Source organism: Rhinolophus sinicus, linkage group LG14 (genome assembly GCF_036562045.2).
Source record: "Rhinolophus sinicus isolate RSC01 linkage group LG14, ASM3656204v1, whole genome shotgun sequence".
Classification (NCBI taxonomy): domain Eukaryota; kingdom Metazoa; phylum Chordata; class Mammalia; order Chiroptera; family Rhinolophidae; genus Rhinolophus; species Rhinolophus sinicus.
This window is the reverse complement of record NC_133763.1, coordinates 8,533,561-8,557,137: the sequence shown is the minus strand read 5'-3', so window position 1 is coordinate 8,557,137 and position 23,577 is coordinate 8,533,561. Positions and strand designations below refer to the sequence as shown.

Genomic DNA, 23,577 nt, shown 5'->3' with positions numbered 1-23,577 from the left:
AGATATTGGGGTTGCAAAATAAGCAATCTCTTAATGTAGGAGGTATTATAATAATGTAACATTTTTTTCTCTTTTAAATTTCACACGTTTATAAATATTTTGTGACATATTTATCTAGTTGCAAACTAGACAGCTGCTTAGTTACTTCTAAGTGACTTATTAGTAAAATGTAAACATTTTGGCAACAAATTGAGAAGAAACCAAATATTAATATATGTGTGTCACTAAATAGTAACGTGACTATTGTCAATTTGATCCTATTAAAAACACCAAATCCTATAGAGTACTACAAATTATCTCACGCTCAGAAAAATACACTTTATGATAAAAATTGAAATATCATATACACAAATGGCTTACTACAGAAAAGCCCAAGAGGTCAGCAGGAATGCACGATATTATAATAAGTTCTATTGTCCCCAGGGCCTAGATCGTGCCATGACAGAAAGTGTGAGCCTAAGGAAACACATTGACTCTTTCAGGAGACTAGTACACCGCTTAATTTTATTTGTCTGTTTGTTTATTTAAAGGACTGGGGAGCGGGGGGAGAGGACTAGAAAATCTCTACTGAGCACATACCTCAAAACTGACGGGCATATTTCGCTTCAGAGCAATTTCAAACACTAAGCTGATCTCAGATTTATTTGCGTCTTTGTCATCATCCATTTCTTTTCCTGATTCGCCGTTCTAAATCACAACAAAATAGGATGACATTGAATCTTCACTTTGTAACACACTTTACATGTATTCTACAATGAAGAGGGCCTACCTGAAATAAAATAAGTAAGAAACAGAAAACCACAGACTAGGTCTCATGGGTTCCTATGTAACCACAGTAGTCTAGGACTTTGCTGTGAGGCTCTTTGTTATTTGGTTTTTAGGTTTATTTCCTCCAAGTAGAACGATAAATGCCATGTGAAAACCTTGTGTTCAACCACACACGAATTTGAGTGTATCCTACATCCCCAGATCCGGTTCTCTTTAGAAATATTTATTCTCCCCCGATACACACACGCACACACACACACACACACACACACATACGAGATACCTCCACTGGTGTTATAACATGATATTTAATCTTCCATGAAAACTAAGAAAAGAGCACAGGCTGCAAACCCGGATTCTGGGGCTCTGTGTCTGGCACCAAATCACGTATTTGACACCCACTTTTGGAGGGAGAGCCTCATGTATGATGAGCATAGTGTAAGAATTAGAGATAAAGGGAGAGAGCACTTCTGCTGTCAAGGGGCTTGTGATGCAGTGGGAAAACACATACACATCCTAATGAAAGTGTACAAGGAGCGAAATACCTAAGTCTGCCATTCACCAACATAAACCTCAAAGGAGGAGGAAGAACAGGTTTGGGGAGGGTGGGGTGTAGAGGGTGAACTGTACAGCTTGAAATAACTAGGTGGAGAACGCAATAAGATGACTTATAAGCCATGTCTGAGCTGGAGACACTATGTTGATGTCGATAGAGGAGAAGCAGCTGAAGCCACGAGAATGGGCGAAATTATTCAAGACTCGCCTCAATCTCCTCATCTGTAAAAATTAAGTAGGACTGAAAGATCCCGTAAAGATCTCCTCCACTTTCAATTTCTCGATTCTAGCTGAACACAACGCAATCCACGTTCAATAAAGGTGGCATTAAATGCAAGGTAAATGAATGTGTTTCTCATCCTGGTACACATTCCGAAATCCTGATCTGCCTGGGACGTGGACCCCACAGGTGAACCCAAGCTCTGAAAGCCCAGCTCATCCGAGCAGGAACACAGGAGTCTGGCAGAGCAGACAGGTGGTCTTGAGAAGCAAATCACAGGAGATCGCGACTCTAGTCTTCTATCCTAGCAGCAGAGATTCTTTTCTTTACGCGTAAAAATGCATTTATTTGCCTTTTCCGTAAGCTCACTGGGTACCTATCAGAGACGGTCTCCTGCAGCAGAACCTCACCTGAGGTGACTTTTCTGGAATAGGTTCATTCTGCAGGGCTTGAAGGGCTTTCATTGCAGCGTTGTGCCTAGCAGCTTGTCGAGTCTTTCCTTCCCCAAAAAATTCATTATTCCCTACGGTCAGCTGAACATAAAAGATCTTCGGCATTGGGCAATGATACCTAAAGTAAGAAAATATTAATATCAGTTCAATAAAATCACTCTATAATCATTAATAAGATTCGCCTTGTTTCAAATGATACCAACCATATACTGTACTGTACCCTCTTATTAACCCTAATTAAGTTTTAACCTCACAAACGTATAAAAGGATAAAATGTGAGTCCATCTGTCTATAGATAATCAAGAGTGTATACTGATCTTTGATCTCCATGAAAAACACATTATAGAAAGCAGCATTAATCACAACATTATAATACTTATTTAATTATATCACAAAAACTTCCTGGAGAGAAGTTTTCTGGACGGATGTTGACGGAAGTGAGGCAAACAGTCTGGCGTTAAGGATGGAGAGCCACAGAGGCTGGACACGACGCACGAGCCCATCTGGGTGACAACACTCAAGTCACTGTGCTTTTAGCAGAAGATAACAAGTATGATTTGAATAGGAGAAGCAGAGAGATGGAGTTACTGCTCCAAAGTAACAAGCACTTTGCAAAGTAATAAGGAGATTAGATTCTACATGAGAAAGAACAGGGAATGACAGGGAATGTAAGCCAACTCTTAAGTAGAAAGTATAATTAAAAAAATGTTGCAAAGTAAACGTTTTAGCAGGTTTGTGCTCAAGGAGACTGAGGTAAAGAAAGCGTGACTAGAAAGCTGCAATGGAGCAGACATGAGGGAATAAAAGAGGCTGTAAGAAGAAAGAACAAACCCAGAAGAAATTAAGAAGGAAAAATGAGGAAGCTACACAATAAAATCCATGAATTCAACAGTTATTTATGGAACACCTTCTATCGTATGTGACAGGGGAACATGACAATGAACGAACACGAACATTGTAGTAGAGAAGGCAGACAATAAATGAGATAAATGTGTAGAACATCTACTATGTTCAAGAACCCATTAAAGTAAAAGAGGGAAAGTTCAGAAGTGGCAGGGAGGTGGGTTTGAGACAGGACGCCCGGGGAGGGGTACGTCACTGAGAAGGCTGGGGCTGTGGAAGGCCTTCAGTAAGTGAGGAGGGAAAGTGTGCAGGTTGTCTAGACTGTGTGACTGAAGCAGAGAAAACGGCAAGTGCAAAGGTCCTGGGGCAGCAGCAGGCCGCCCATGTTCAAGTGATTCAGAGGGTGCCCATCGGTTAGTTGAGGGAGTGAGGGAAGGAGAGCCAGGAGATGAGAAGAGATGGCCAGAGTCCCTTAGGGCCTTCCTGAGAAATCACAGTAAGGATCTGACTTTTACCCTGGGAGAAACGGCCAGTCACCAGAGGGTACTGAGCAGAGAGGTGGCATGATCTGACTACTACATGAGAACAGACTGCAGGGCAACGATGGCAGAAGCCAGGACACCTATCAGGAGGTTACTGCACTAACACACACCAGGGCAAGCAACAGTGGCCTGAACCAGAGCGGCAGCAGTGGGAGTGACGCGCAGTGGATTCTGGATGAATTTCAAAAGAAGAGGGATAGGGTTTACCCAAGAACTGGCGATGGAAGATGAGAGAGGAGTCGAGGGTGACCCCAGAATTTCTGACCTGAGCACCTGGAAGACGGGGTACTGTATACTGAGCTGGTGGAGACTGCTAAAGAAGGGGTGTGTGGGGGCTAGATATGAGCAGCTCTGGTTTGGAGACGTTACATTATTAGGCCTGTCAGATGTCAAACGGACAGTTGGATTTATGAGTCTGGACTCCAGGAAAGGGTTCAAGGTAGAAATCAAATTTGGGAATCATTAATATGTACATGGGATTTAAAGCTACAAGACAGAAGTATGAGCTCTGTGAGGGAGAGAGAGGAGGAAAATCTGAAAACCAAGTGGGAAACCTGAAAGCCTAGCTCCTCATGGAGGAGCAAGGGTCAACTGTGTCAGATTCTACTCACACATCAAGTAAAATGATGGCTGAGAACCATTACCACTGAGTTGGGCAATTTAGCAAAACTAATAGGATCGATTTTGATGGAATGGTGGATTTATAATTGTAATGCTTAAAAGCAAGTAAAAAAAAAATTGATCCAGTGCTAAAAAACATCTGTTTCCAAGCAAAAGGAAGTCTAGTTGACATCCTACTAAGTTTTAGATGATTATTGGACATCCAAGTAGCAGTGGTCTATATTCAACCTGAGATAAACTAAACAGAGCCCATCGTATAAGAATTCAGCAGGCAGATGGGACTAATCAGTGAAGGTTTACTAAAGGTGAGGGCTGGAAATGGAGATCGGTACTGAAGATGCAGATTTCGGCGGCAATAATTGAAACCATGCAACTGGATAAGTACCTGGAAAGGGGAAGCAAAGGAACCAAGAAACAGAGCCTAAGGCTGGGCTCTGATTAGTTGCCATGATCAAAAGGCAGGGGAAATAATAGACGGCAGTGAAGGAGGTGAAAGAGGGTCAGAGTCAGAAAAGAAATTACAACACAACGTCAGGGAAAGGGACAATCAAAGGTAGAGAAGAAATCCAGAGTATTAAAAAAAGAAAGCAAGAAAGAAACTGTTTTAAATTCTTAGAGTCAATTTTCTTGGCACACAGTTTTCTATTAATTTGTTTTAAGATAAAGTATTTTAAATGTGTTTTTATTATATGTCATATGTTCTCATTTTTATTGGCAAATATAAAAAAAGTTAAAGGAAGAAACGAATAGCTTATAGTAAAAGACTACATGCAAAGACTAAGAAGCATTAAAAATCAACAATTTTTTTTTTTTGCTGTTCTGTTAGAGTAACTGTGTACTGAAATGCACAGTCTCCAATTACCTATTTCATTTTAGATCTCTTTAACGCAGAAATTTGGACAGAACGAATATGAAGAATGCAGGTTCTCTTTACTCTGTGTCCCAAAAGATTCCTTTTTCCCACCTCCGCAGACCTCCATGCCCATCTTCCACTGGTTCCACTACAAAACCTTCACACAGACAACCTGAAATCCGAAATGGACTCCTGGGAGCACACATGGCCAGTTTTCCCCATAGAGCAAATGTTTACAATTAATTATGCACTTCTGAAAATAGAGGTCCACAACGGGAACGCCGACAGGCCTTTAACTGCAATGGAGGGAGTGGGCGCCACTGTAATCACTCAGGCCTGCTGACAATTACAAAACTCATTTCGGTTTGCCACAGAGACAAACAAAATTTCTGTTCATTATAACTTTACTGGAATATGATGTCATAGCACATAACCATACTGAAACAATCTGCTGATTTTTCTAACCAAAATATTAATTGTGCACTAAAGAGCCCTTGGGGCCTCTTCCTTTTTTGGCCATCAACTATGGCTGCATGCTCGTGTGCGTGCATGGGGATACATATGTTTATATAAACTGTGCCACATAAATATCAGAGGGAACATTAGGTATGCTGTGTTCTTAAACATTCTAGCACTAACAACAGGAAATGCCGAGGCCAGACGCCTGACTTGATTCATTCCAGTTTGACCCCATCCTCTTACTGACCAATGATTCGTAATGACCTACCCCACGTAATTTGAGTACCTTCTATGTCACAACTCCTCATATCATCACGACAATTAAGATTAACCAGAGCCCTCTCGCTAACCGCACCCAGATTCAATTAGAGAGAGACGGTGAGAATGTTTTGTGTTAGGTCCTGGTCTCTAAATACTTATTTCCTCTGGTAAAGAAACGCTGTAAGTGTATTCACTTTAAAGGTTGATATGTTGTATTTAATGGAGCTCCTACGTCTATTTTTATTTATTTCAAACATTAAGCTCATTTTTGGTAGAGCACTTACAGTAAGTGATACACTGACTTCTACAAAGTAGTATATATTCAGCTCATCTTACATTGAGATTCTGGAGTAATTTTTCTTAATCAGAATTTTGTGGTCAATGCTTAGATCCCTACGGTGACTACTGTTAAAAGACCCAGGAAAACCTCGCCAAGTGCGATCCCACTTTTATCAAAATCTTTTGTGCTTGTCAAAAATGCAGATTCCTGGGCTCTCAGCCTGATGTGCTGAATTAGTTCCTGGGATGGAAGTGACTCTTCACTCCGATTTCCCTGGGGGCGGGGGGAGATCTGCACAGCGAGTCCAACAGCCACCGCTCTGTGACAGCACCACAGCCTACAATACAGCTGATGCAACCTGACGATTGCGTCAAACTCCACGCAGGACCACGTACAGTCCTCCCTTCAGGCACCATGAGTAAGGTGCTTCTATCTCCTTCTCATGTCATCCTCCCAGCAGCCTGGTGACACAGATGTCCCCATGGTCACTCTGAGAGGTAACACACCTCCCCAAAGGAGTCAAACTTCAGTCTGCCTAACTTCAGAGCTCAGAAAACTCTTAAGGAGTTTCCTAAACACCTGCTTTCTCCTCTTCTATTTTTGTTCGTTATTTGCTATTACATTGGCTGCATGTATGTCCTTGGCAGGCCAGAGAACCTAATGCAAGAGTTCTTTCTAAACCTAAGGCCCAGTGCTAGACTTCAGAGGTGTTTTACTGAATAGCCCCTGAAGCAAACAGAACTCCACGATGAAACTTTGTGTTTTTACAGTGTGGCAAGTCAAGCAGGACCAAAAACACAGTAGCCCCAACTGAGTGACCTACGGAGAGTGAAAGTGAGAATAGTGGCATCATGCAGACACCGCCTAACCTTCTCAATATTACAAAAGCTGCTTGTAAGGCCTGTTCTCCCCACACCCCTTGGCCCTCTGTCTGCAAAAAATAAACAAACAAATACAGTTTCAAGTAAAATAAAAGTTTCCTTTTCTTTGGATCCCCAAAAAGTCTTTAGATTTGGCCTATTTTCAAAAGCCGATACGAAAACAAAGAAATGAAGTGTACTTGGTTCCTCTGAATTAATACTTGGCATTCCTTACACAGTTTTGTTTTGTTTTTGAAGAAAGGGAAAGATTTTACATCCTTATACTCAATGTAAGTATTCTTAGGAGAATATAAGCATTATTCTTATATTTGATTGTCGGTTATAACGACTTTCTACACCGTATGCTTTGCCATCCTCCCTCAAGTTACTTCATTAATGCGGTTTTTATAGACTCATTTTGTATTATCTTTGTAAACTAGAATCCACGTATCCTCCCTCCCATTCTCTGACCGCCTTACTCTCTAACATCTCCACTTTCCTAAGTATCACTTTTACAAGGTGAGAAAGACATTTTCCAAATAACATTAGAACTTTTAAAAAGTTGAAAAATAATTGCCTCATTTTATTTGATAGCATTATTCATAAATCTCAACACAGCTTAAGTGTTCATATCTCTTCTACAGGTTTATGTCTTAAAAATATATGAATATGTTATCTTCTAATCTAATAAGGAGAGGCTCTGGGTTTCTGTGTTTATTTCTAACATTGACTTAAAACAGAAATGTCACTTAATCTTTCTATCTCAGTTTACTTATCTGTAAAATATTTGCAGAATCTATGTTTAAAGAACTCTAAATGCCAAAACTTAGAATTCAAATGACATGTTGATTATTTTGACTCTTTGCACACTTTTTGGCACTGCTAAGCATTCTTTTTCTTGCTATAGAAAAATAATAGGTTTTATCAGAAAGCTATAAAATAGTCCTTGGCATATTGTCAAGCTTGTATGCATATAAAATGTCTAGATAGGAGAGGGGTCTTTCTCTATTCACATCTATAAATTCTGAAAATATATCTTTTATGAGATCTGAATGTTAAGTCTCGAGGAATTTCAAAAATTAGCACCTATGAGAAAAGATTCACAGGGCAGTTGAAGAAAAGCTCTAAAAGAGTTGTAAGGATCTTGTGTTTATAGAATTATTATATTTAAAATACCTCTGGGAAAACACACAAAGATATGCACTAAAAGATGGGATGGGGTGTTTTGAAGTGATGGAAGTATAAATGAGGTTTTCTTTCAGAATTTCAAATTTTCAAAAATAATACGGTTGTACTGGAGTATAAACAGGAAAATATTTAATTGAAGCAGGTCCAGTCCCTGTCCAAACAAACAATGGTACATCTGTGTCCAAAGTGTAAATTTGATAGACACGTGGAACGACTTGTGGAATACAGAATAAGAGCCACAAGAGGAAATCACTTACACTGGGACGCTGACAGTAGAATCCACAACAGGATCACGGAAAGCAGAGCATGTTATGAGCGAGCCTGATTTTGTAAACACACAATCACCAACCCCAACCCCACACTTGGATCCAGTGTAAACCTATTCTCGACCCCTCCCTAAATGGATATCCAGATAAATCATCATCGTCATCATCACCATGGTTACAGCAAAAACATAAAGCACTCACTATGTGCCAGGCCCTACTCCAAGCACTTGACGTACTATCCTCATTCAGTCATCAGAACCTCAACTTGAGTTTACACATTAGAAACAGAGATGTGAACTAGCTCGCCCAAAGCCACCCCGCTTGTACCAGCATTTGGACCCTCGGTAGGGCAATGGTAATGTCTTTACCGAAGAGAATGCTGGGGGCCCTAGGAGGGCCCTCCTAGAAGTCCAGGAGACTGATTTGCTCTATTCGCTCTCATTCTGTGTCTCCTCTCCTAACCCATCTTTCTGGAGCCCGTGCTTACACACTGACGTTCCCATTAAGGAAATGCAAATCAAAGCCACCATGATATACCACTTCACATCCACTAGGCTGGCTATAGTCAAACAAACAAACACAGAAAACAAGCATTGGCAAGGATGGAGAGAAACCAGAATTCTTGCACATTTTGGTGGAAACGTAAAAATGGTGCAGCCACTATGGAAAAGTTTGGCAGTTCCTCAAAGTTAAAGAATTACCATTTGACCCAGCAATTCCACTTCTAGAGATATAAACCCAAGAGAAATTAAAACAGGTGTTGAAACAAAACAAAAGTATATACAAATGTTCACAGCAGCATTATTCATAATAGCCACACACAAAAAATGGAAATAATCCAAAGGTCCATCAACTGATAATCGATAAAGAAAATGTATTATCTAGCCATACAAATGAATGAAGTACTGACACGTGCTACAGTGGGGGTGAATTTTGAAAACATTATGCTGAGTGGAAGCCAGACACAAAAAAGCTACATATTGCATGATTCCATTCCGATGAAATGTCCGGAACAGGCAAATCCATAGAGACAGATAGTAGATTGCGGTTGCCAGGGGCTCGGAAGAGGGGGGATGGGAGTAATGGTTCTGGGGTTTCTTTTGGAGGTGATGGAAATGTTCTGAAATTAGATACTGGTGATGGTTGCACAACATTGTGAATGTAGTAGACGCCACGTAATCGAACACTTCAAAATGGCTAAAATGGTGAATTTTGTGTTATGTGAAATAATTTTTTTTTTAATGTTGCTATTCCCTAGGGTTCAACCTTCTGTTTCTCACAGCAAGGCTGTCTTCCTACGTGATCTCACCTAGTCCTAGTTACATTCTTGGCAGACTCCCAGAAATTAGCCCACCAAATTGGAGGGGGGAGGGACTAAGGCGCCCCTCTCTTACCACTCTGGGAAGTAAATGACCAGGTCTTCTTCCTGCCCTTGATTGCTTGCCTGGGGGAGTATGTGAATTCAGTTATTAATTCCACAAATATTTATTAAGGGCCTAATTCATGTGAGGAAAAAGTGTTCCGAGCAAATGGCAGCAGTGCAAAGGCCCTGGGGAGGTAACATATTGGGCATTTTTTTGCTGAAAAAGGAAGTGTTCTTGTACCTGGAAAGCAGTACGTCAAGGGGTGAGAAGTAGGAAACTAGGGATGAGGAGGAGCCAGGCGGCAAGTCAGAATTTAATTCCACATGTAATGGGAGCCACTGGAGGGTTTTAAACAGAAAGTGCCATGATCTGATTGCTGCTGTTTGCCCAGAGAGGCAAGGGGAGAGCCGTGGGCAGGCCACTGCGCAGTCTAGGCCAGTCACCTCTGAAGATACAAGACGGAACTGACGGAACTGACGAGAATACAGTCGGGTTGCAGGCAGTGCGCAGTCTACTTAAGGATGGTGGCCATTATTTCAAGATGGAACCCGTCTGCACAGCTGTGTTTGGCTGTGGCTTCCTGGGTCCAGAGTCCGAGTTACGGTTTTGTCCAGCGTCAGTGACCACTCAAGCTGCGAGGCGCTCGAGATGCAGGAATTAAGTGACTACAGCACTGGTGAGAAATGAACGCTCAACTCCAGCGAAGCGCCGCCGCCCCGCAGAAAGGCTGCGACCGTCCTGGGGGTTCCGCGCACGGCGTCCCGGAAGCACAGGCCCCCGGGGACGCCGCCCCCCTGCCCGGCCCTGCCACGTGCCACTGAGCGGGACAGACGGCCGCAGCAGGAGCAGCCACGCGTGCCTCCTGTGCGGGGGGGACAAGCAGAGGGCGCTGGAAGCATCTCCACTTTGTAACTGAGAAGAAGGGTCCGTGGCAGAGCGACACGCCAGCGTCTGACGCAGGCAAATGGCACTGCGGACGGCGGGGCTCCGCGGGGCAGCGTTTCGCAGTGTGGCCCCACGGGGACAGCGGCAGGGCCTCCTGGTGGGGTCTGGGGACAGCGGTTAAAACGCAGATTCAAGGCCGATGGGAAGGGGGCGCTGGGTGGAGTCAGATTCCCAGGAATCTGCGTTATCACCAAACAGCCTCGGTGACTGTCATGCTGCTAAGCGCGCACAGGAGCGCCGCCTACAGGGGCCTTCCTTCCTGCCCTCGTTTGTGACTATGACCGCTGTTTGAGTCTTCAATATTCACTTTGTACCTGGCTGCCTCTAATACGCTTTCAGTTGATTCTCTGGCAATTTTCCAGATGAACAATCGTATAGAAGTTGCAAAAAGATAATTTTTCCTATTTCTTTCCACATTTTATTCTTTCGATTTCCCCTCATTGTGTTGGTGCAAAAGTAATTGCGGTTTAAAAGGTTAAAAAATACGTGCAAAAACCGCAATTACTTTTGCACCAACTTAATAAATAGCAGTTGATACGGGACTTTCTTGCCTTGTTTCTTACTTTAATGGTAAACTAGTGTATACTCAGTAAGTATAATATTGCCGATGGGATGGGATGGGACGGGATCTGGGAGAGTATATGCATGTGCATCTAGAGAGTATATAGTTTATAATGTTAAATAAGTATTCAATTAGTCAAAATCTATTGAGTTTTCAAAGTCAAGAATTGGCTTTTAATGTATTTTTAGCATCTGTGTAGATAGTTAACAATTTTTACTTTTTCATCTCTTAATAAGGTAAGTTTTATTTAACATATTTTCTATTAGTGAAACAATTTTACATTCCTGGAATAAATCCCACTTGGCTATGGTGGTTGTTCTTTCAATGTATTGCCAAAATCTGTTTGCCAATATTTCAATTGGGATTTTTCCATTGATAGTCTATAAATAATATCGATCTGAGGCTCTACCCTTTCTTGTTATTTTAAACTAGCATTATTGAGCTAGACATCAAAGTTATATTTGATTGCTCAAAATAATTTGTTTCCTATTTTTCAAAGGCTCAATAAAAGCTCTGTGAAACCATTTTGACCAGGGGCTTTGCTTCAGGGGAGTGGAGGAGGTGGTGCTATTTCACTACATATCTATCCTTTTACTTCTGCAGCCATTGCATCTTTTGAGGTCAGTTTTGGTCATTTATATTGTCCTACAAAATCACCCAGTTCATCCAGGTTCTGAAGTCTGAAACCGTTTTTCGTGAGTTGCACAAAGTAGTCCTTTATGAGAATTTCCATTTCCTGTGCATCTATAGTTTTCCCCCATCATCAGACCACATTTTGCGTATTAGTACTTTCGACTCACATTGGCTTACTTTGATTAGAGTACATATATTTATGTTTTATTGGTTCTTCCTAAGAACAAGATATTGGACTCTGCATGTTTTTCCTATTATTCTTCTGCTTTCTAATTAATCTATTTCTTCTGCATTCATTTTCCTTCGTCAGACTTATTTTGCTGTTCCTTTTCTAACTTCTTATGTGGGATATGTAACAAATTTTCATGGTATCCATTTATATATATATACATATATATATATATATATATATATATATATATGGTTAATGAATTTGACTTCTCATAAGCACCATGTTGTCTGTAGTTATGTTTTCAAGAGGGAAATGCACTATATTAGGATATGATGGACTTATTTAAGAGGATCCTCAAAAGCTCCTCAAATATTTTTGATAATAAGACTCCCTTTTTAGTGAAGTAGCATGTGTATTCTATGAAATGCACCTTGAGGTAAGCTGCTTTAGGTAGTACCCCTGCCTTAGTTACGAGTCTATGCATTCTCCAGGTTACTTGTTTAATTCATCCGCTAAAAGTTTTTTATCTTAAATGTAATAAAGACACATCACATTTTAAGAAACACAATTAAAAATGTTTGTCAAGTATTTTTACAAACTTCAAGTAAATAAACAGTGAGGAAGAATGTGAACAGAAGAAAAGCTCTTTAGATTTACACTAAGATCAACTGGCTTTAAGTGCCAACTGCTGGAACTTAGACGAATGAGTACTGGCTAAGAGGACTTCCTTTCTCTAAGACTCGTGGGTAATAGGAACGATTTTTACCTGTAACAACTTTCTCAACCTTATTCAAGTGGCATACCAGGAAGAGGAGACTGTATTTTTCATGAACTATCATAGCGTATCAGTGTCTTTACTCAGGGACAATTTTCAAATACATATATATAGTGTGTCTGCATTGAAAGTACACGTTACACTTTAAACACATTGATAAATTGTTTTAGAGAAATACAATTTTAGGTTGTTAATATCTATTTACTAAACACTGCGTGCTAGGTTTAAGAAAATTACGGAAAATATGGCTTATTTTTTCCTTGAGTTCTAGGAAGATTCTCATTATTCAATTCTATCACCAGGCCATGTTTGGTGAAAGGCTGTCTGAGAATGTTCTTTGAAAACCACTCATGTAAAGACTCTCATGTCCTTTCCAACACCAAAATGGTTCCTGAAACTGGTTCTAGAAAATATTTTAAATGCTTCTGTTTCCTCATTATCTTCAGCCCCAAAGTATATACTTTTGAGATGTTTAAGTTTAAAAAGAAAAAATACAAACATATCAGGTTGTATTTTCAGACGAGGTTTCACACTCTTTTTGTATAAATTAAGTTTGTAATGTCTAGAATAAGAGAATCAAATGGATGACTGTATTTGCACTGAAATCTTCCAAGAGTTTAGAAATTGTTTGCTTTGTTACAATGTCCAACCCAGACATCTCCTCCAGTGCCTCTGCTGATCAGAATTAACTATCAACTTTGGACGCTTGCCCACTTCAAATACTCCCCAAAGTAACATAGAGACATTACATCAGTGGTATTACAGAAAGATTAATGTGCTTTGTTTGGAGATGCAAACTGTAATCAGACTTATTGCATACTTCTAGTATTTTGATTTTTTAACCCGAATCTAAGGGAATCTAGTTGTACATTTGCATACAGTTTAATGATAACAATAATATGTAGTTAACAGATATTCACTGGAATATAAAAAATTTACTTGGCATTTTCCCAGCTAATTGTTTTTACAGCTTGACTTCACTTATGCATTAGCTACATTCATAAAAAGGTTTACATAAAGCAAATATTTTCATACTAAATCCCATTTTCCCACTGTTGCCCAATATTAAAACTTCAGTTGTATTTCTATAGGAAAATGTTGGCGTCAACACATCATAAAAATTACAGTTAAACATCTAAACATGTATGCTAAGGAATAGGTACACTTACTCAATTATTTTACAAACTATATTTTATCCTCTCATCTGCAATAAGCATGAATCAAATAGATAATTTGTTTCATAGTCCCACAATCATTAGAAAGACATGGATGTTTTTTAAAAAGGCAGGGTTTTTCTGTGCCTTCATACAAACTGAAACTAGAAATAGAATTGCGTAGCTGGCACTGCCGTGGGGAGATATGTTGTCAGATGCAGGCAATGTAAGTAGTCTCAGGTTACTGGTACCATTCAAGGGTCTTAGAAATGTCTCCGTTGGTGTCACGAGCCCCACCAGGTGATTTACTGGAATTGCACAGGTCCTCTGGAGCATTACCATCGTCTGACTCAACGTCTACCTTTCAAAGAAATGGCAAAAAGAACTTGCTGAACTCCCTGGATCCTGTCACAGTGTAAAGTGTGAAAAGGATTTTCTGCTAAAACAGAAGAGTACCTGAAACTTTTAGAAAACTCTCCTACTTTTACTAGGTTTAAGGTGACGCTAAGCAATTTAATTCCTAGTCATTTTAAATTAATTTCCTGGCGCAAATCCTCAGGGGAGTGCTACGTGGAAAGCAGTGATCTCTGCTGCCCTCTTCCCGCGTTCCTGCAGGTAACCCAGGTGCGCTTCCCGTCAATAAATCGGTGTGAACTGGGTCTTACTCCAGGGTGGACTAAGCTGAGAATCACCAAGTCCTGTTCATCTGTGCCATGTACCCTGAGGCAAAAACATGGCAACAAATAAGTAAGACCATCCTGGGAAAGATAAGGTACTGCTGTTCAGTCTGACTACACTCAGCTCTGAAAGGCTCACAGGTCTGACCGCTGATTGTGATGGTTTGTTCCTATTCGTAAGACAGACAAGAGATTGCGTTTTTGTCGTACTGCGAATTCTCTGCTGTGGGCAAAACAGCTATTGAGAACATTCTTATATAAGTCCGTCATACCCTAATATTCCCAAAAAGCAGATGTGGATGAATTAGCATGGTGTCGCAGGAAAAGCATGGGCTTTGAAGACACAGAATCCTAGGGTGGAGAGCCAGCTCTGCCCTTTCCTGGCCATGTCAGCCTGGGTAAATTCCACACAGTGCCAGGTCATCGTAGGAAATCATAGCAGGTTGCCTGCCTTCTTTCTTGGCAACTACCCCACGTCCTTCTTAGACATTCCATGATGCTGCTGTGAGGTTTCAGCGCCTCTGGCACTGTTTGTTACAACCTGGGGACCATGCCACTAGCTGCTCATGAAGTCTGCTTGCAGGGGTCAGGAAAGGGCTGCAGTACGCTGGCTGATTTCCGTTTCATACAGGAAAGCTGGCATTCAGTTTATCCATCATTGAGGAACCTCAATGTACGTCCAAACATCAGGCAGTGTTCAAAAGATACACTGCTAAGTTCAGATATCATAAAAACCAGCTAAATAAACCGTCAGAAGAATTTAACGTACCAGAATGAATAATGTTACTTTTATTACCTTTTTTTTCTTTGTCTTATGTCTTAAAGGACACTGATTTACATGTTTGGGGTTGTATTCTGTCTTTATAGACTGCTCTGTGACCTGTCAGTCACGCACAGTGCAGGAGCCCAGTAACTCATGTATCTTTGAAGAAATGCATCTTGACCAGAGAATGTGAGAATGTCAACAAATAATGAGGAAAGAAAGAAAGCAAGTGGGTCAAGGTTCTGATAACTGAAGCCAAGAGAAAGCCTGGGAAATTAGTGAGTGATAAACTCCCAGGAAATTCAAACTGAGAAAGGCAGGAAGCCATGATGAAAATAATACCTTAGATAATTAAATACATAGTCCACACATTACTGCCTAAGAGAGAATCACTAACGCGTAGAAGCTGCTCATTTTCATCTCAATGAGAGAGAGAAGGGCTGAGAAAGAGAGAGAAAGCATGAAAGCAAACAAGGGTGAAACACACGGGATGATATTAGGTGTGATACTAAGATTATTTCATTACATTAGAAATACAGACTATAGCAACTCAGCATAAAGAACTTGTTTGGATTTAGGAAAGATCAGAACATAAGACAGGTTTATTTTTGTTTTAAAATGGGGTGTATAGACAACTAGGAAGCTCAAGGCAGCAAAAACTCTTGTGCTTTTACTGATTTGGAGAAAGCCCTCCAATATGTCAAGCAAAATCAATGAGTCATGGAAACTCAGTGTGTTAAGGTTCCAGAAATATTTGAGGAAGCAACATGGAGAATTGTGAAAAACTGATAATCCACATGGGACTAAAGTAAGACTGTATCTTGAGCAAATTTTACTTACGATACGTTTTGTTATCCTGCTGAAATATCTACTCAAGAGAACCAAAGGCAGGCTTGCCAATAAGACTATACAGTCTTATCTGCAGAGGATGACACTGTTTGTGAGACGAGGCAAATCCACAATGTAATCAGAGATTGTAAGTCTTGGAACGACAATGCTGGAGGTTGATCACAACTGACAAGGGCATGACCACACACCCTCCCTCAGGAAGCCAATCATTCCAGACGTGCCCGAGAAATTCTGCCCAGACACCGAACACTCCAGAGCTGGTGAACTTACGACGAAGTCAACCAGATGAAGAGCTAACTCTATAATCTCAGCTGTCACTTGACTCTTGTTTTATCAAAATGTCATTCTAATAAATCAAAATAACTACATTCTCTTCCTTCTCAAATTAAGGACGAGAGTCCTCTGCAAAGGCCCGCGAACCCGTACTGGACCATATAATTTCATCAATAAAATACAAAGTGTAGACTCAATGATTCACGTATGTCCCAGGGCTGGTGTTCTCGGAAGCTGTAAGGACTGATTTCTGCTCCGACACAGGGAAAGGGAGTCTCGTTCACTGTAATCCTAGCATCTTGTATCTGATATGATTACCTAACACTCACAAGGAGTCCAATAAATATTGGTTACCCGCAGAAGTGGTCAGAGCCAACACTGACTGAGCAGTTTACTGGATGCCAGCATTGTACACAGTAAGTCGGCTGATCCTCACAACAGCCCCGTGAGGTAAATACAATTGTGATTTCCATTCTACAGCTGAGGGAACCAAGAACAGAGGCTACGTAACTGGCCTACAGAAAGCCAGGTTCAAAGGGAGACCAGCTCCACAGCCCCCCTTAGGCGCGACAGGGCACAACAAGGGTCCTCACCGTGTGGGAGCGCGTGGCTGGGAAGGAACGGGGAAACGGGGCTAGCAAGGGCCAGGTTCTAAGCTGTGTGAAGTCGGGCCGATCTGCTGCAAAAGGGTGAGCTGGGAACAAAAGGCTGCAGGTGGGACCCGGCTGGGGAAGTGCTAGGAACGGGTGCACTGGGGGGGACGGCGGGCTCTCCAGGTCGCTCTTGACATTGGGCATGAATGACCACGGTGACCTGGAGGCAGTTTCAGGACACACTGCAGGGATCACACAAGGTCTGCAGTTTTCATCCTTAGCTATACGTGAAATCACCCGATGTACAAATCAGCAAGAAAGAGACGAATCAACAGAAAAATAAGCAAAGGTTATAAACTCACAATTCACGGACAAGGAAATACAAATGACTTTTACACATACGAGAAGACACTCAACTTCATTCATGAAGAAATGCACATTAAAATGCCAAAGAGATCATTTTCCACCAAATTACATCAGCGAAAACCCCAAAAGATTCAACACAGCCTCATCTCTAGTCTGGATTTTTGTAATAACCTTCTAACCAGTCTCTTGGTCACCAAAGTGCTCCTTCTGCAAGGTCACTCAGATCCTGTCACTGTTTTACTCAAGACCCCTGCAACCGTCCTACCTTTTCAGGGGCTGACCTCGTGCTTCTCCCCCAGACACCCTCAGATCTCACGCCCCTCCAGTTTAGCCCTTGCTCAAGTCTCTCCTTCTCAACAGACCTCCCGATGTAAAACTGCAACCTTCATCCCTTCACTCTGCTCCCCTTGTTCATTTGTCCACAGCACCTTTCACTTCATCACCTTCTATAAAACACACCTATTAGACTCATTTTTTTATGGTCTGTCTCCCGCAGTTAGAATGTCAGCTTCAACAGGGCAGGAACTTAATTTTGTTTCTTGAATATTTGTCTGTTTTATGTATTGATGTAACCAAAGTACCTAAAAGAAATGTCTCACAAAGCTAAAATGTATGTACAAGGATATACACTGCAACATTGTTACAGCAATACATTCCAAACTGAATGCCCATGAATAAAGAATGGGTTAAATAAATTATATAGCAATCACACAGTGGGATACCAAACAGTTCTTAAAGTAAATAAAGTAGCATTCCTGTTTCCAGTATGGCCAAGTGCGCTCTGATTGGATCAATTCTCCAGCAGCAAATTGTAATCTGAACAACAAAAAACCAATCATCTGTGCTGAGGTCTTAAATACATCTATATAGTGACAGGTTTCTAGAATCTTTATACTAAAGTTACAAAAATGATGCAGCTCCTTGTATCTTGATATGGAAAGATCTTTAAGGTATATTTCAAATAAAAAAAAATTCAGAATATTGTTAAAGAATGATACTCTCTTAAAGTAAATATACACATAGCCAGAGAATGTCCTGAAAGGACAGACACAAAACTGGCAAGGGCAGATTGGGTGCTAGAATGCAGGGGTGGCACAATGTTTACATTAACATGCCAATTTAAAAAATCTTGTAATACATGAAATACAAAAAATCCAAAAATACACACAAAAATTGACAAGTAAAAGCTCTGAGAAGTCCCACAATAAGAAAACGTTTAAACTTTCCTTCATTCAGCATTTCCCAAACCTATATGTTTCCTAAAGGAAACAGACACCCTTCCTTTTTTCAAATAACAACTATTCTAACTCAAGAGAAAGTAGTACTGCAGGTACAGATTTTTTTTTTTTTTTTTTTCAAAAATCAATTTTTGATTAATTGAGCCAACGAAAAACAGTAAGAAGACTATTTGGGTCATTTGAAATACTGCTTTTTTAAAAAGATTTAGTCCATCACAGTAACTTCAAATATAACTGCAATGTCACTGGTTGCATCCACTAAACATCTAGACAATATTTTCCAAGATATTCTTAAGTGCAGTCATCATCCAGGGTCTTATTTATTTCACAGTCTCTTCACTGGGCATCTCTGACATTGCTAAATGAAATTAACCATCTCTGAAAACACAAACACACAAATGATTTCCATGAGAAAATGCCACGATATATGTTTTAATTCCTAAAGATTGATATGAATTATAACCCTTACTTTGGTGCAAAAAAACAAAAGCCAAATAGCATTCCAAACTCTTTTTACTTAGTTTAACTGATGTTAGATTGTATCCATCTTGGTGTTACAGTTCAATACAGAAAATCATTCTATATTATGATGATACGTGAATTTTACTAGTTCCTTTGGTTTTGGGGTTCCTTTGGGGTTTTTGTGTCTGTATATGTGAGGAGAGCATATTAAATTTACTATATTCCTTGGACCAAAAATAACATGGACAGTGTAACAAAAACAAGGGAAGGCAGAATACAACTGAAAAATAGCTTTTCCTTTGGGTTTTAAATGCATTTGTCAATCTTCTTTAATAATGTATTTTACTCCATTTATCTTTGTACCTACGTCAACAAAGGAATAAGACCACAATTTGTGAATGCTCAGAAATTCTTTAATCATGGAGACTGTGTATAATGTTTCTATGCTCTTTGAAGGAAGGACTGATACTTTTCACTTGTGCTAGCAAGGAGACTGTATTATGAGAAGATCTGAGAGAGGACGGAGTTGATAAGACGAAAGACGTGGACGCTGACAACATCCAGCTAGTTTTCTTCTTCATAAACGAAGTGTTAGTAGGGCGGTGTTAACGAGCCAGACTTGGTACCTATTCTCTACAACCCTCTCAGATGACTCAGGATGAAGACGAGTATATCACAACTGAACCTAAAAGCTACACTGAAAACGACATGTTTGCGCACCTTAGAGGTATCCACATATTTCAAGCTACTTCTTCAAAACGTCATGTTTTACATACCTTTGAACAAGACACCGTAATTGCATTATTCTTGCTCTGGTTTGATATTACTTTTACTTCTCCCAAACCACAAAATTTACAAAAAGAAATAAATTCATCTGCTCATGTGTTCATGTATTTGGAAACAAAAACGAAATCAACCCTCTTAATAGCCATGAAGAGAGCTACCAAATAGAATACATAATAAAAACTTAAAATTAGCAGCATTCAAATCAAAGAAGTGAAGTATTCTAAGAATATTTGCTCCAGTTGAGTTAGGGGGAAAAAGTAGATCATTCACTGGGCCTACTAAATCTAATAAGAATAGCATTCTGCTGCTTATATGATCATTTGAAATAACTATTTATAGTCTATCAAAGTCAGCTTCCAATATAACCGTTTTTCACATAAATCAAGTCCATGAGGAAAAATATAAAATCATTCCAAATTTCTGTGTATTCTACCAAAAACTACTTTCCAAATCCAAGGGCTTCCAATCACAATATATGACATTATATACTGTTAACTGGTCAATAGGAAAAAAGTAGAAAATTAATTGACGTTAAAATAAAACTTGGGCCAGCCCGGTGGCTGAGGCAGTTAGAGCTCCATGCTCCTAACTCCAAAGACTGCCGGTTCGATTCCCACATGGGCCAGTGGGCTCTCAACCACAAGGTTGCCAGTTCGACTCCTCAACTTCCGTAAGGGATGGTGGACTCTGCCCACTGCAACTAGCAACGGCAACTGGACCTGGAGCTGAGCTGCGCCCTCCACAACCAAGACTGAAAGGACAACAACTTGACTTGGAAAACAGTCCTGGAAGTACACACTGTTCCCCAATAAAGTCCTGTTTCCTTCCCCAATAAAATCTTTAAAAAAATAAAAATTAAAAATAAATAAAACTTATACATCTTCTACCAGGAAAAAAGAGAAGAACAGAACGAGCAGGGACAAATAAGTCAAAATTATTAGAAGATATTTATTTAGAGATCGGTTACATATAAAACATAGTTCCCTATATTCCATATACTTAGTCCTATCAAATAACCCCATAAACTCTACTGCTCATTAATCTAGATCAGGGGTCAGCAAACTTTTTCTGAACAGCGCAGGCTTTCAGGCCATATGGTGTCTGCCACACCTACTCAACACTGCGCTGCATGTGGTGTCACAGCACCTACAGACGGTACATAAATGAATTCATGGAGCTGTGCGCCAATAAACTTTATTATGGTCACTAAAACCTGAATTTCGTATCATTTTCACCCATCACAAAATGTTACTCTTCTGTTGATTTTTTTTCAGTAATTTTTAAAAATACAGCCTTAGATTGTGGACCTTACAAAACCAGGCAGCAGGTTGGATCTGGCCCATCAGCTGCACTTTGCCAACCCCTGATCTAGAAATACATGAAAAAACAGTTACCGTGTTGCCCTGAAAATAAGACCTAACTGGAAAATAAGCCCTAGCGTGATTTTTCAGGATGACATCCCCTTAACATAAGCCCTAATGCATCTTTTGGAGCAAAAATTAATATAAGACCCAGTCTTACTTTCAGGGAAACACGGTACTAGTAATACTTTCCAAACATTCTTTTTTATAATAGAATATAAATACTGTTGCATTTTTACTATACCATTCTTTTTCCAATATATTAAGTTCTAAAACAGCATTATCTGCCAAAATAACAACTTAACCGAAACTAAGAAAGTTAAAATGAAGTATTCTTAATATTTCAAAGCCACAAAAAAGAGAGGTCATAAAACAGAAAAATGTGATTTTGTTACACATTCTTAGGTCGTAAATTTCACATGGAATTAAATTTGTTCTATATAATATTTGCCCATTGAACTCTAATGGATTTATGAGTTATACGTATGCCAAATTTAGAATTTCATTCACCCCACATGTAAAATAGTATTACAATGTGGCTACAGAATTCTGGCCTTCTCAGACTTAATGCTGTTCTATGTGGTAAAACTGAAACATCTTAGAAAATCACAGGACAGTCACGGAAACTGTACTGTAGCTGCAGCTTACCTTTAACTAGCTGTTAAGATCTTGAGCAAATCACATAAGCCAGCATTTCCTAAAGTTTGTTCTGCATCCATACGTGATTCATTAACGTAACAAGGTCCATGGCCAAATGACATGGGAAATGCTATACATTATAGACATTTCTAGAAGATTTATAACGTACATAAGCATATCATGAGTTCTGAGAAGTCCTGCAGGAAAGAAATCCTTTGGTTTAATCTTACTCTCCAAACTTACTCAATTCCTTTTTCTGTACAGTACTTATTAACATCCCCAAAAAACTAAAATCCCTCAAAACACACTTTGGAAAATTTTCTCATGAGTAGGGATCAGGTAAATATCCCTTCAGTCTCTAAGTTTAAAGTACTGTAAGGCTACGTCTAAGTAGAAACTTTGTGAAAGCTGTTCCAGCATTAAATTCAGGTTTACAAACCTGAACCCCTAGGCCAAACACACTCACCTATACCCCCACATACGCTCCAACCCTCCTCTCTCAGAGCACTGCTCTTTCTACTGAAATCCTCTCTCTCATCTCCTAGACTCAGCTCCTTACGTAGGAGACAGAATAATGTGTTCCCACCCTTGTTGCTTCAACACGCAGCACAGTACTTGGATCATTATGTTTTTTTGGTTTTGTTTGCTTTGGTCTTTGTTTTTATTCTAACAGGCTCCTAACTGATGTACCCATAGCTACTCTTACCCTCTCCTACTGCGTCTCTGCAATGTGGTCACGTTTCCTGCTCCCTAAAGTGCCTTCACCTCCCACGTAAGAGAAAGACCAGGTTTCCAGGGTAGGCGTGGAGGGTCCAGTCTTTGCCCGCCCTCTGCAGCTTCATCTCCCACCCCTGCTCTAAGGAAACACTCTCCACGCCAGGTAACCACCCTGATGGGTGCAGTACACTTGATGAAGAGCCCACCCACGTATGCCGTGCTTCCCAGGCACGTGTCGCGCACACACAGGAAGGACATCCCTTGCATCTGATTCCCGCGTCAGGGAATTACCATTCTTACGGGGACAGAGGCTGAGTGCAGGGGGACATTAACCCGGGTGTCCCCTGAAAGGCCCAAGGTCCATCTAAGACAAAATGGAACATGTCCACTGGGTTCAGCCTAACAGTCGCTTCAGGCTAGGGGGCAGCGGTCCTAGAGAGGTCCTCACAGCCTGACAGTTTCGACTAGAAGGGGGAGGTCCCGGGAGCCCCACACCAGGCAAGTGTCTCATAACTGAAATTAAATAAACTTACAAACGAAGTCCCTCAGTCACATTACCATATTCCACATGGCTGGTGGCTGCAGTATTTTTTATCTTAAAGATTCAGAATGTAGTGTTTTATTTTCATCATTTTAGAAATAATAGGCGTGCATCAGTGTTTTTACATATTATACATAATATACATATGTACATCCATGTATATAAAAACAAATATGTATATATGTAAAGTCAATATTTTGAATATGACAGAGAGCTCCTATGTACCCTGCCTCAGTTTTCCTTCATGGTCGTTAGAATCTTACGTAAAACAACCTCAGGACATCAGTCAAAACTAAAAACTTAACATTGGCACAATAGTCTTAATTAAACCGCAGATTTTATATGGCGATTCTACACTTTTTGAGTACCTGATGACACCTGTAAGGTAACTGGACATCCAGATGTCTTGAGGGAATTCCTAATAGCATTCCTAATTTAACTGTTTTCCCCGCTGTTCAATGAAGTGTAAGTCTCCATGAGAATATGGATTCATAGTGGCCAAGAATCTTGGTGCTGGAAGGAACCTTAGAAGTCATCAA

At 40.3% G+C, this 23,577-nt stretch overlaps 1 protein-coding gene across 26 annotated transcripts in view; it reads right to left on the bottom strand.

The window, feature by feature from the left end:
- Positions 1-23,577, bottom strand: part of STAU2 (staufen double-stranded RNA binding protein 2) — a 223,520-nt gene that overhangs the window by 150,220 nt on the left and 49,723 nt on the right. For all 26 annotated transcript variants that reach the window (XM_074319223.1, XM_074319221.1, XM_074319237.1 and 23 more), the window contains 2 exons: positions 1,954-2,113; positions 580-687 (listed from right to left, as the gene is read on the bottom strand). In XM_074319223.1, coding sequence (XP_074175324.1) covers positions 580-687; positions 1,954-2,113 — 268 coding nt within the window. The remainder of the gene's footprint in view (positions 1-579; positions 688-1,953; positions 2,114-23,577) is intronic.